Below are 14,092 nucleotides of genomic sequence, written 5' to 3' on the forward strand. Positions count from 1 at the left end.
TAGAAGGACACTCTTCATGGGTCCGTATATCTAGAATAAAACCTGTACGTCCTTCACAGGAACCCAGTGCGCAAATTAATGTGCTTTCTTACTCCTGTGAGCCCATAGAAGACCTCAAACTTCTCTTCAAACAAAAATGAAGGTTGTAATTCTCTTTATCTTCCTTTCACCTATCTTAACTGACCGTTCCTTTCTACAGTGGGCACAGCATTATGCTGAACTACATAATCAAACAGATCGTTGGATATATGGAATTTTGCCCATGTCAGTACGTCCAGGGTACCCTGGTGGGTTTCCCCTTTACAGGGCACTGATTGGCATTCTCTGCAGGATTATACTTCAGGTATAATATATGGAGACAGTATGTACTAGGATAAGTCTTATCACTAATCAAGATGTTTCTTCCTGGCCCATGCTCAGTGAAAAATGGAGTTCACCATGACATGACCAAACTTTCTCATATTCTCAAAGTCCTAACTGACTTTACAAGCCCACAAATTAATACCCAGCAACTAGGGCCTAAGCTACAAAACCCTCCTCATCGCTATACCAAGGATGGCGTATATCAAATTTGGGATACATATTTGTGGCTCATACCTGCTATTGGACAGCTCAGTCAAAAGGCAGTTTTATGCCGGGAACAAAGAAATCATACATATGATACTGGGGCAAATAGCACACGACATCTAGGATGGCTATCATTAGAAATGTGTTCCCAAAGAATAGTACTCCAGGCTACTGACGGGTTTGCTACTGATTGGGTCAGGCGACCTGGCATGAGATGGCCAGCTCCAAACGGAACCCACTGGATATATGGAACTAACCTGTGGCCCTGGCTTCCTCCAGGGTGGATAGGTCACTGCACCTTAGGATTTGCCTGGATTCATGGGCGCAGTACTAAAATCATCACTACTCCAACTGACCTCCCAGTTTAAAGCAAAGATGGATATGATCTGTTTTTAAATGGTATGATCACTGCACATCCATTTTTGCTCCCTCTGTGGGACTAGAGGATGTCATTTGGCTTGTAGAAGCCCTTAATAAATATACTGCAAAGGCTCTCAGTGATTCACTACATAGCATCTCCTTCCTTAATATTGAAGTCTCACAGATGCGTAAGGCGGTGCTACAAAATGGGATTGCCTTAGATGTCCTGACAGCAGCACAGGGTGGCACATGCACCATTATCAAAGCAGAATGTTGTGTGTACATCCCAGAATATCACTGAAATGTCACAGGACTAATAAAAGATAAGAATACCCAGATTGAGGCTCTGCAGCATCCTTCTCTCTCTCTCTCTCTCTCTCTCTCTCTCTCTCTCTGTCTCTGTCTCTGTCTGTCTCTCTCAGTGATTGGTTGAGTTCCTGGTTTAAAGGAGGACTATGGCCAACAATTAAAAATCTCCTTTTTGGACTTCTCATTCTTACGGCCTTAGTAATCTTAATGTGTTGCCTTGTTCAGTGTTTCTCTACTTGGTGTCGAGAATCCATTGCTGCAGTGACTTCACGAGGACAGATGATCCTTACCCCGCACAGAGACACTTCTTCACTGTCAGCGCTGGATTCAGCTGCCTCCCTCTTTCGTAACTCCCCAACACATTCCTCAACTGATCAATGTTGACCCGAGTAGGTAGGGACAACTCTACGCCCCTATTCAGCAGGAAGAAGTTACAGAAGATGAGACCTTCCGCCTTCAGCTACCATAAAGATTTAAGGGTCAACATTGTTCAGGGGGGAATGATGTGGGAAACAGAGGCAGAAGAAAAATTATTAAATTTCCTTACCTCCTGACAAGCCCTTAAAACCGGTAGAGTGACTCTCCTCTAGGGACTCAACTACCGCCACCCTAAGGGTTTGCTAAGGGCAAAGGACAAGCCTAGCCTGAAGGACCCCCTACCCTCAACCAGGATCCTTTAAGTCTACTTTAACAATTGCTTTGGAAACTTATCTCTAAACCTCCAAGATAGTGTTGACAACCATTCCCAGGCATATGGCCCACTGGTAGACATCTAAAGGGTCTCACAAAAATGTTTTATAACTGGTAATGAATAACCTTTCCCCCAAAACAATAGCTAGCCCTTCAAGGTCCTAGAAACCTTGCTTCCAAAATTCCTTAGAGAGTGATACCATCCCTAACTTATCCCCTCCCCAACTTATAAGTATATAAGAGACCACTCCTGACAACCCCAGGACAGCATCTCTTCCTGTCCACGGGTCCTGTCCCCATGCTTCAATAAACCACCATTTTGCACCCAAGATATCTCAAGAATTCTTTCTCGGTCATCGGCTCTGGACCTCACCCCACCGAACGTCACCTGTGTTCTAGAACTTCAGTGATACTATGATGTGGTCTGCATTTTACAGTTACAGCACAACTAAGTTCAGACTAGCCACCTTTCAAGTGCTCAGTAGCCCCATGTGGCGACCATATTAGAGAGCAGTAGTTGGAGGTGAGAGCCAAGGCAAGGCGTTGGTGTCAGACCCCAGTTTGAGTAACAGCAGCCCTGTCATTTGCTAACCTGGTGATCTTGGGCAGGTGACTTAACCTTGTGCTGTAGTGTTTCATTTGTGAATAGTCACTTCTCCATAGGGGTATTCTAAGGTTTCAGTGAGAGAATGTTTGAAGGAACTTGGCACAGGACCTAACACAGAATACATAGTTCAAAGTAATAAAGCTGTTGGTGGATTGGATTGGATTGGACTGGGTCGGGTCGGGTTGGGTTGTTGGGTTGGGTTGAATGACTCATCATTCACAAGGCACAACTGATTTCTTAATGTAGTCCATGAGATAGTTTTTGTTTCCAGAATGGAACTTTTGGGACCTGGGTTTTAAATGATGATGGAATAAAGGGACACATATTTGAGCACTGCTGTGCAGTAAATTGCACCAGGCACTTGAGCATGCAGACTGTAAGTCTTCAGATGATATTCTCAAATACTGTGTATTTGCACAGCACTTTCCATCGACCGTACCAGTTTTTTGTCTCTTTTTCCAGTGTAACACTCAAAGCGATCCTGATATAGAGTTGGTTTTCCAGCTTTCACAGCTGAGGAAGTTGAGACTCAGAAAAGTGAAGTAACCTAGTTGATTTCATACCCAGTTAGTAGAATAGAAGAAATAGAAAGGTGATGTAATTAAATGGACAAATTAATATGGAACCACAGTGTTTAATTGCATTCTTTTAACTTCTTTCCTTCCTCCTTCACTGTCTCAAGGGAGAACACTTTTCCAGTTCCATTTAAATTAGGTAAGGGCAATAATGGAGTGTCCACTTTGTTTAGAGTTATTCTGAGATTATTAGCTCTTACTAGATACTCATATTCCTCTGATGAAAAAGGTTAACATAAGCCCATTAGGTTAAACTATTTGCTTGTTGTGATGTTTCTCTCTATAATGTTGAGTTTTTCTCACTCTGTCTCTTGATGAAATAAACTCCTGAAAATGGGTGGAGAATATGCATTATAATACTGCTGACTGTCTTCAAATCACCTTTGAAGTACTGTTTACCACTGGACTCATTCAGAAAATTACACAATTCTTTGAAAGAACATGGCATGGCATCATGAAAATCAGTAGTCAGAGGCAGCAGTGAGTTTGTGAAAGACGGACTCTGCCAAGGGAGTGGTGTCTGGACAGGGTCTGATGGAGCACGTATAATTAGGCCTTTGGCCTCTGTGTTCTAATTGTGTTGACTCTGCTTTCCAGTGTATGCACTGCTGTCTTTGTTTTTGTGTTTTTTTTTCCTCTAGTTAAGAAAATTGAGCCTGGGTGGCTCCGTGGATTAAAGCCTCTGCCTTTGGCTCAGGTCTTGATCTCAGGTCCTGGTTTGGAGCCCTGCATAGGCTCTCTGCTCAGCAGGGAGCCTGCTTCCCTTCCTCTCTCTCTCTGCCTGCCTCTGCCTACTTGTGATCTCTGTCTGTCAAATACATTAAAAAATCTTTAGAAAAGGGGTGCCTGGTGGCTCAGTGGGTTAAGGCTTCTGCTTTCGGCTCGGGTCATGGTCCCGGGGTTCTGGGATCGAGCCCCGCTTCGGGCTCTCTGCTTTACGGAGAGCCTGCTTCCTCCTCTCTCTCTGAGTGTCTCCCTGCCTACTTGTGATTTCTGTCTGTCAGATAAATAAATAAAATCTTTAAAAAAAAATCTTTAGAAAAAAGTAAATTGAGGGAGTCACAAGTCTTGTAATTTGTTGTTGAGTACTCTGGAACCAAATGTATGACAGTGAATTCATTGTGACCTGTACTTTTTGTGTACATCATTGACATTTATTTATAAGAGGGGAGATTGCATTTTGGTGCTGAAGACGGAGTGATAATTGGGGGAGGTGGGTAGGTAAAGTGTTCTTTGCCCCTTTATCTGCTTCCCCTTGCCCCCAGCCTCCTCATTCTGTGCCTCTCTTCTTGAGGGTCCCTCTCTTCTTGTCTACCAAACCTGTAAATGTACTAAGAACGCCTCAGCATTCTTTATGAAGAACTCATTTCTGATTTTTTTGAATCTTAGCAACATGAAATTCTCCAATTAGAGTTTTTTTTTTCTTTATTGAAGGGTTGTGAGGATTGTGGGATGTGGCTGTCCAGACTAACTGAAATTTGATTTAATGATGTTTCATAGATTTTTGTGTTTTTCTCAGTGCTATAGGGTGTCTTAAAAGTTTCAGTATACACAGTGTCTGTTTACTGCAATTATGTTGTGGATAAAAGCTTTAAAAATACCACATTGAAGGATATTATGTATGTGTAGACACATATGCCAGTTGGGATTTTAAACCGTGGGTTGCAGTTAATTGAAGTTCCCTGAAATTCATGGAACTGGGTGATTTCTTGGTTCCTCCAGTTATACTGTGATTTATGTCAGTTTTGGCACTTTCTAATAATGAAATATCATGATGCCAAATGACTTGTCTAAAGCCTATTATAAAATAAATATTTTTATTTATTGTCTAAAGCCTATTATAAATATAAAATAATTTATTTTGATGTCTCACTCTTCCACCCCCAGGATATGTCAGTAGATACACATTTCTGAATCTCTGAATAGGAAGATTTTATCTGTTAAAACTTTTTGGCAAGAGTATGTGTAGTCGTGGGATGCCAGGTGGCTCAGTCGGTTAAGCAGCTGTTTCCTGCTCAGGTCATGATGCCAGAGTGCTAGGATCGAGTCCCTCATCGGGCTCCTCGCTAGGCGAGGAGCCTGCTTCTCTTTCTCCCTCTGCCTGCCACCCTGCCTGCTTATGCTCTCTCTCTGTCAAATAAACAAAATATTTTTTAAAAAGTATGTATAGTTGAAATTTCCTTAATTAAGGTATGATTAAGGTTTTTATTTTGAAATCCTTCACTACTAATCTTTCATTTATGGACTTAAAAATATTTGTTCTTCTCTTTCCCAGTCTAAGAACTTAAACTCATCACAGACTGACCAGATGACTAGATTCAGTTATCCTCCTATTTACAGATCTTTAAGATAAGAGTTTTCTGTCAAAGCACCTGGTGTGGGAGGAGTATTAACTACAGAATCCTGTACTACACCCCTAGGGGTCGTCATAGTCTTGTTTAATTAAAAGAAGGACTCAGTGCTTCTTTTTTTCTTTTCTTTCTATTTTTTTTTTTTGGAAAGTGTATTTCTGAAATAGTTAGTTAATACTGTGTTATGCCCCAAGGTAAAATTTCGTTCTTTTAGAACAAGTGCACATTTGCACTTCTTCATGCTTAGTATTTATTTGAAGGGCCTTTAGTGAGCAAATTCCCTAGGGAAACGCCGTATTTAGGGTCTGTGGGGGTTGGGGGTGTCTCAAGCGGGAGTTGGTGTCCCTGAGTAGGGCTTTGGGGAACCTTTAGTTGTGCCACACCCTTTGGGCACAGTTCTCTCCTGCCTCTGGTGCCTGGGAAGGGGCTTAGGACTGGGGTATCTCAAGGAGGCCAGGACTTTAGCAGAGGCTGCTCCAAAGCTCCTGGTGGCAGAAGAACAGAAGGAAACAGGGGAACCCGGGCCAAAAGAAAGAGGCCCGCTGGCTCCCAGGGCACTCCAAGCCTGGAGGCATAGCAAACAGCGCTGGCAGTTGCAAGACCCAGTGCAGCTGCAAGTTCTGCAGAGTGTGCAGAACTGCTTCCCTGGGGGCGGATTCCAGGCAGGGTTCCCGTGACAGCCCCTTAAGGCGGACTTGCAGGGTTCAGAGCCCATCTCTGCTTGCTGGGCTCTCATGTTCCGCCAGCTGGGCCGCCGGGTCACCAGCAGGCCCAGGCGACCCCAGGGAGCACACCCTTCCGGGCACCCGCAGGACAGCCCAGCCCACGTCCTCCACCCACGCCACACCCTGCCCTTCCCCCCCCCCCTTCCTGCCATGGCTCCCAGGACCCCCAACTCATCATTCCCTTCTGGAGGCCACGCAGGCCGGAGATGGTCTACTCTCCATACTGGCAGCTAGGGAGGCGCAAGTGGCGAGGTGGCAGCAGGAGCTTGAGACCCAGCGGCTGAGGTAGGGCTTTGGAAGGGCTCTGGGAAGGGCAGAGGGTGTTTCTCATGGGAGTGGCATTAGTTTCGGCTTTGAAGGGGGCGGGTGGGGATACAGCCCATCCAACACTATGGGCATCAAGAAGAGCCCATCTAGGTACCTGCTTGGAGCTGAGGGGGTGGAAGGGGAGGAAGGGTTGGGGTCAGGGGTGAGCGGCAACGACTATGCCCAGGAGCCACCCGGGGCTTGAGGGGGGGAAGCGGCTAAGATGAAGATCCCGGGGCGGGGGCAGGGGGGGGCGGCAGCGGGGGCGGGCAGAGTCGCTCCTGCTGGTGGAAGGTGGCTGTGTGCACAGCAGCCCTGCCACCTCCTGCTCAGCGGCCTGCCGCCCCCACCACTGGTCGCAGGTCGCAGGCAAGGGTGATTCAACCAGGTAGGGAGGGAGGGCAGGAGCCTGGGAGGGGAGAGGGAAGGAGCGGGCCCACTCCCTGTCGCAGGCCTTGGGCTGCCCCTGCTCACTCTGTCCAGATACAGCCCGCAGCTCCTTTGCTGGCCCCCTAGCATGATGCTCAAGTCCACAAGTAGGCCAGCTTACTGTGCCCGAGGCGGTCTTTCCCAGGGTCCCACCATCGCCACCTTCTGTGCTAGGCAGCATGGTCCAGGCCAGAGGTTGCGCGGTGCCGTTGGGGGCACCCCGTGCCTTCCCTGGTCACTGTTTCGGTCCCCAAAAGGGTGGGTGGTAAGAGCTTTCTGTCAAAACACCTGCTGTGGAAGGTGTATTAACTACAGAATCTTGTACTACAGCCCTAGGGGTCGTCATAATCTTTGCTGCTTAATTAAAAGAAAGACTCAGTGCTTCTGTTTTTCTTTTCTGGAAAGTGTATGACTGAAATAGCTAATACTGTGTTATGCCCCAAGGTAAAGTTTGGTTCTATTAGAACAGGTGTTCATTTGCACTTTTTCATGCTTAGTATTTATGGAACAGCTGTTATTGAGGGAGGAATTGGAACAACAGACCTAGAAACAGCTTCATTGGGTAACAGGAAGAAGAGTGGGACACCTCATCTAGTCTTCATCAGTAACTTGCACTCACCGTAATTGGAATGCTGATAAGGGCCACCACTTAACCTGCATTTAACAAATAGGTACTCTATTAAGCCGATTTCATGGACTGTCTCTTTAATCCTTTTAAGGGTATGATACTTCTCTGCATTTTACAGATAATGAAATGAGCCTTAGAGTTTCCATTCCCAGCTGGGATTCTATTGCACCATTGCACTTGACTCAGATCTTTTCCAACTTCACATTCCTATTGTTTTTAATAAGCTTTTTTCTGAAAACGGTATTACTGTCTCTACAGCCAGCAGTTTATAGGCATCATTAGACACCAACTGCAGCAGTCAGATGCCAAATTCTGTTGTTTTATTCCTCCAGTATTCCTGTCACTACCACCTTAATTTAAGTCCTCACTCTTAAATTTTTCAGTTCATTGTACACTTCATTCATTGCAAATCTCTATGGTACAGACCTGCACCTGAACTCTTGGAGTAGCTTTGCTCCGCCAGGTGTCCAATGATCTCTCTAGAAAACACATAGATCATGTAGCTTGTCTGCCTAGAATGCTTGGTTGTTGCCTGATTGCCTGAGGAGGTATTGCCTTGTTTCCTTAAACGACCTGTGAGGCCCCTTCATGGTCTGGCTCTGTCCTATCTACCAGCTCATCTTTGCCACTTCTTACCGTGGTCAAACTTGTGTTCCTCAGCATGTTCTCTCATGTCACTGTGTCGCCTGAAGACTTTCCACCTCTTAGTTTTACTTGGTAAAAGCCACCTTCAGATGTAAGACCCAGCTCATGTAAACTCTTGGGAAACCTCTCAATTCGTTTTTTCTGTGGTCATTGAAGAACTTTGTGCATTTCATTTTGTGGTGGAATTTCCTTTTTACATTTTTGTCCCAGATTTAAATTTGAAGCCCCCATGGCCAAGGATAGTGCCACTGACACACTGTTAAATCTTCAGAGGCAAGGTCTTATTGTGCTACAGCTTCTGTACTCTTAGGTGTAACTTTTAAAGGGTAATCCATTCTCCCAATCTCTAGTTTTAAAATCTTTCCTTTTTAAAATAATGTCCTATATTGGAGAGTTTTTTTCTGCAAATAGGGTATGTCTATTAAAATTTTTATTTTTTTATTTTATTTTTATTTTTTAAAGATTTTATTTATTTATTTGATAGAGAGATCACAAGTAGGCAGAGAGGCAGGCAGAGAGAGAGGAGGAAGCAGGCTCCCTGCAGAGCAGAGAGCCCCATGCTGGGCTCGATCCCAGGACCCTGAGATCATGACCTGAGCCAAAGGCAGCGGCTTAATCCACTGAGCCACCCAGGCGCCCCTGTCTATTAAAATTTTTAAAAAGCAGTTGGCAAATGACTTGGAAATACTGCCAAATATTTGTTTACTTCCTCTCTTTAGTTTTTAATTTTACTCTTTGTATAGCCTCTTTTTTAGAGAGATTTATATATTTATTTATTTGACACCGAGAATGACAGTGAGAGAAGTGATACAAGCGGAGGGAGTAGGAGAGGAAGCAGCAGCCTTCCTGCCAACCAGGGAGCCCCGTGCAGGGTTGGATCCCAGGACCCTGGGATCAAGACCTGAGCCAAAGGCAGAGGCCAAAGGAGTGAGCCACCCAGGTGCCCCTCTTTGCATAGTCTCTCACTTCCTTTTTTTGTTTGTTTTTTAATTTATTTATTTGTCAGAGAAAGAGAGCACACAAGCAGGCAGAGTTGCAGGCAGAGGGAGAAGTAGGCTCCCCACTGAGCAAGGGAGTTCAATGCAGGATTCCTTTCCAGAACCTTGAGATCATGACCTGAGCCCAAGACAGTGGCTTACCTGACTGACCCAGGCGGAGCAGGGAGGGGGCATCCCTTTGCATAGTCTCTTAACATTAGGTCCCTTTATTAGGCCCTTTTGAGTTCATACCTGCTCCTTTGCTCACAGTTGAGGCAACAATTTATTGCAAAATAGAAGTCTTCTCAACCAGGGTCTGTTTTAAAAAGGGTCACCTCAGGAGAACTAGAAAATGCCTTTCTCTGACATTCCATTTTGTTCTGTGCTTGCTGGCTTCAGGCTTTAGAAACGGGAGCTATCTTGAAACAGCTGGTAGAACAGTGACTAGAGTGGTGTCTAGATACAGAACGACTTAAGGAGGAAAAGGATTCCAGTTGACAAGATCATGAAGTCTCTTTTTTTCTTGGCAGTTTTACAGCTGAATAGGATTCCAGATGACTGGGCTTCCCTTACTTAGCAAGGGATTTTCAAGAGGTGGGCTGGACAATCTTTTGAACTTTTAATAATTTAGATACTGGTATTTTATGTTATTTTTCAGATTGAAGTCCTAGGTTATCTTTCCCTTTCAGTTGGTACCGTTTTATAAATGAAGCCTCTTAAATTGTCTGTTTTATCTTCTCTTTTCTTTGGATTTCATTTGTTTATTTGACAGAGAATGCCTGTGTGCCTGGAATTGAGCACACACCAGGTGGGGGGGGGTTGGGGGAGGGGGAAGCTGGCTCCCCACCCAACAGGTAGTCCGATGTGGGGCTCAATTCCAGAACCCTGGGATCATGACCTAGGCCAAAGGGAGATGCTTAACCAACTGAGCCATCCACGTACCCCTGTATATCAGTATTTCTAAAAGCCATTGATGTAATAATGAATTTCATGAGAGAGGATACGTCTGATGATTTGGAATGTTCTGGTCCATAGGAATTTGTGACATTTTAAGTTTGGTAACTCTTAATAAGCATTTCATTAATGGAACACAAACTTTGAGAATCTATCAATTCTCAGTGAAAAGAGAGACTAATGCTGAACTGCAAGTTGGCTTCTAAAGAGATTTACATGCAACCTTCCAAAATCCATACCTCGTTGTAAAAACATTTGCAAACAGGAAATGTCCTATTCAGACATGAGTAATTTTAGTACACAGCAGCATGTTGATCCCTAACTGGGGAACTTTGGCTAAACTTAGTGTTGGGCTTAATCGTATTTGTCAAATCAGCTAGTGGTAACTTGAATCATTGTGATCCTCTCGTGGTTTTGAAAGGTGTATTTTCAGAATTAATTTTATTCAGAACATGCTCAGAAGATTGTAGAAGGATATTTTCTTTGTTCTTCTGAGTGACCAATGTAATCTTTACTTTTCAGTTTCCTTTTGCAAGCCCCAGAAGCTTGCTTTGTTTCCAGTTCATTGATTCTTGTCAAGTAAATAGATCAGTAGGCCTAATTATTTTTTCCTATTCGTCCATCCTCTATCCATTCCCTCTAGTTTTATATGAAATACTGTTTTCGAAATGAGGGTTGTATTTATACCTCTTTACTTTCTCAAGTGTCTTCTCTATACAGTGAAATTTAAATTTGCGGTAGTTTTCTGCAAAGTTTTAGTACTAGTATGTTAAAGTGGTGGAAAGTCGTTGAAATTCTAACATAATGACAGATATATCTGGACTATTTTTGTGTCATTTTAACTTTTTAACCCCAGTGCAAACAAATCAGATTTGTGAGGAAAGAGGTCTGAGCTAAAGTGATAACTTGGCATTCATGGGTGGTGTCTGCTACATAGTCTTTCATCATAAAAACTCTCTTACTGGGGCGCCTGGGTGGCTCAGTGGGTTAAGCCACTGCCCTCGGCTCAAGTCATGATCTCAGGGTCCTGGTATCGAGTCCCGCATCGGGCTCTCTGCTCAGAAGGGGCCTGCTTCCCTCTCTCTCTGCCTGCCTCTCTATCTACTTGTGATCTCTCTCTGTCAAATAAATAAATAAATAATCTTTAAAAAAAAAAACTCTCTTACCTTTATGCAATTGAGCCAACCTATCTAGATTATAAAAAGTAAGCTACAGAATGCAGTTTTATTGTATTTTTTTTCCTTTCCATTAAGAACAGGCTTTTGGGCTGATGGATTGTCCTTTTGAATAAGAACATTTGTAGTTAGCAGATAAATCAGAATTTTTCTATAGGTCTGTTCTGGAGGATTATAATTTGACCTTCAGTTTGGCAGATATTTGTATTAAATTGTGGAATACTGTTTATTGTATATGAATGAGCACATTTTTAAGTCTTGCCACTTGAGAATCAAGAAAGCAATCTTGGGGAGCCTGGGTGGCTCAGTGGGTTAAAGCCTCTGCCTTCCACTCAGGTCATGATCCCAGGGTCCTGGGATCCAGCACTGCATGGGGCTCTCTGCTCAGCAGGGAGCCTGCTTACTCCTCTCTCTCTTCCTGCCTCTCTGCCTGCTTGTGATCTCTGTCTGTCAAATAAATAAATTAAAAAGGAAGTCTTAAAAAAGAAAGCAATCTCATTGGCCTCCTCTGCTTTGCAGCTAAGAACAGCTGATGAATGCAGAGCAGTTTGTGCCATTTTCCACTCGAATTTCTATGACTTTGTTCATGTATCCCAGACATTCATTTTAATCGTAAGTTTAAACCTTTTTTTTTTTTTAAAGATTTTATTTATTTGACAGAAATCACAAGAGAGGCAGGCAGAAAGAGAGGAAGGGAAGCAGGCTCTCCGCTGAGCAGAGAGCCCGATGCGGGACTCGATCCCAGGACCCCGAGATCATGACCTGAGCCGAAGGCAGCGGCTTAACCCACTGAGCCATCCAGGCGCCCCAAGTTTAAACCTTTTTATCGCTATTCAGCTCCAGCTCTAACAAACTAACCAACCCAAGCCCTGGAATTTAAAAAAAAAGAAGGCTTCTGGCAAGTGGTAGTTGGTTTCCTTTTCTTCCCTTCGCTCTGGCTCTTCAAGACTCAGGGATTCAAAAGTGGTGAAAAGAAGTGCCACCTCTCCCTGTGTCCAGCCCCACAGAAACTTTCAGATGATGGGAAGCAAGAAAGAGCTAACTGGAATATTGATCGCTAAACTTAGCCTGGTTGTGTTTTTTTGCTGGACCAGATACTGGTGTGGAGATGGGGAAGAAGAGTAAAGGTTTTACTCTGCTCTAGGGAATATAAGAGCACAGTCATACCCAAATTACATAAAGTTGTAAAGCAGTTAGATCTAAGAACTCTGCCAGTCATCTGGAAAACCACTTATGCCTTGGTGAAACCCTGATAGTATAGATTGTTTCTGAAAAGGTGCATGTTACACTTTATGGGGTGTGTTCTGTGTGTGTATGTGTGTAATGGTAATTACGGTATTGATCCTAAATTTACAGCTAAAATGTTAGTCTCTATTGGCTATTAAAATTACTAGGAATGAAGATAAAGCATTTTGAAAATACGTAAAAGCTAGTGAGAAAATACTTTGCTCTACCAAAAAGTGATGTATTTATAGCATTTCTAGAGTACATTTTCAAACAGAACTGCACAACTAGAATTGATTTCCTAATTTTAAAAATGAACAGTAAAACACATAGATTAATTTATACCGTGATGCATCATTTCTCTATTTCTGTATTAATCCTCTCAAAAAAACTAAAAAGTATATTAGTTGGGAGAAAAAAAACCATCTTGTTATCAAGGTTATTAAACCTTCTAGCTTTATTAAAATGTAATTGGCCTCTAAGATACTCACATTGAAAGAATAACCTGGAAAACCAACCAGCAGAGAGAAAAGAATTGTCGTGTTTGTCACCCCCAAAATTTTTCTCTTGCCCTTTGTTAATTCCTTCTACCCTTTTCTATCCCCAGTCAACCACTGATCTGCTTTCTGTAACTACAGATTAGTTTGCATTTTCTTGGATTTTGTGTAACTGTGATTCTACAGTATGTACTTTTGGGAATTCCTTTGGTTTCTTTAAATCAGCGTGCTTATTTTGAGATTCATCCATGTTTATCCCTTTTTATTGCTGAATACTATTCCATTGTATGCCTGTTTTGCTGTTTTCTCTATCCACGTGTTGATGGACATTTGAGATCCACTTTCTGGCTAGTACAGATAAAGCTGTCTTGTACATCCCTGGACAAGTCTTGTGTAGACGTACACTTTCATTTTACTTGTGTAAAGCAGTGAAATCACTGGTGTTTTAACTTTTTAGCAAAATGCCACACTCTTTCTCTCTCTCTTTCTTTCTTTATTTTATTTTTTTATAGTGGTTGTGTGTGTTAAATTGCCAAAGCAGTGTGTGAGTTCAGTTGTTCTACCTTTTTGCCAGGCTTGTTGTATAGCCTTTTTAATTTTTAGGCAAATAGAGGGTGTCTGATGGTATCTCATTGTGGTTTTGTATTTTCCTAATAAGTAAAAAAGATTGGTATTTTCAAATGCTTATTTGCCATCTTTTTAAAGTTTTTAAAATATCTTTTACCCATTTTTAAGTTTGGTTGACTTAATGAATTATGAGAGTTCTTTATTTTAGGTTCAGATGTAAGTTTTATTTTTTTAAAGATTGTATTTATTTATTTGACCGACAGAGATCACAAGTAGGCCAGAGAGGCAGGCGGGAGGAGGGGGGAGCCGGCTTCCTGCTGAGCAGAGAGCCTGATGCAGGACTCCATCCCAGAACCCTGGGATCCTGACCTGAGCAGAAGGCAGAGATTTTAACCCACTGAGTCACCCAGGGGCACCCAGATGTTTGGTTTGTTTTCTTACTTTTTATTTCTTTCTTTTCAGTGTAACACTTTTTATTTATTTCTTTTCATTGTTTTTGCACCACA

The 14,092-nt window shown here is 43.0% G+C and overlaps 1 protein-coding gene across 1 annotated transcript in view; it reads left to right on the forward strand.

The window, feature by feature from the left end:
- The first annotated feature begins 2,900 nt into the window (after window positions 1-2,900).
- Window positions 2,901-14,092, forward strand: part of LOC123936224 (transport and Golgi organization protein 1 homolog) — a 101,764-nt gene continuing 90,572 nt past the window's right edge. The window contains exons 1-4 of the mRNA XM_045996893.1: window positions 2,901-2,909; window positions 2,996-3,075; window positions 6,206-6,469; window positions 6,738-6,878. Coding sequence (XP_045852849.1) covers window positions 2,901-2,909; window positions 2,996-3,075; window positions 6,206-6,469; window positions 6,738-6,878 — 494 coding nt within the window. The remainder of the gene's footprint in view (window positions 2,910-2,995; window positions 3,076-6,205; window positions 6,470-6,737; window positions 6,879-14,092) is intronic.

The sequence above is a fragment of the Meles meles genome, unplaced genomic scaffold (assembly GCF_922984935.1).
Source record: "Meles meles unplaced genomic scaffold, mMelMel3.1 paternal haplotype, whole genome shotgun sequence".
In the NCBI taxonomy this organism is placed as follows: Eukaryota; Metazoa; Chordata; class Mammalia; order Carnivora; family Mustelidae; genus Meles; species Meles meles.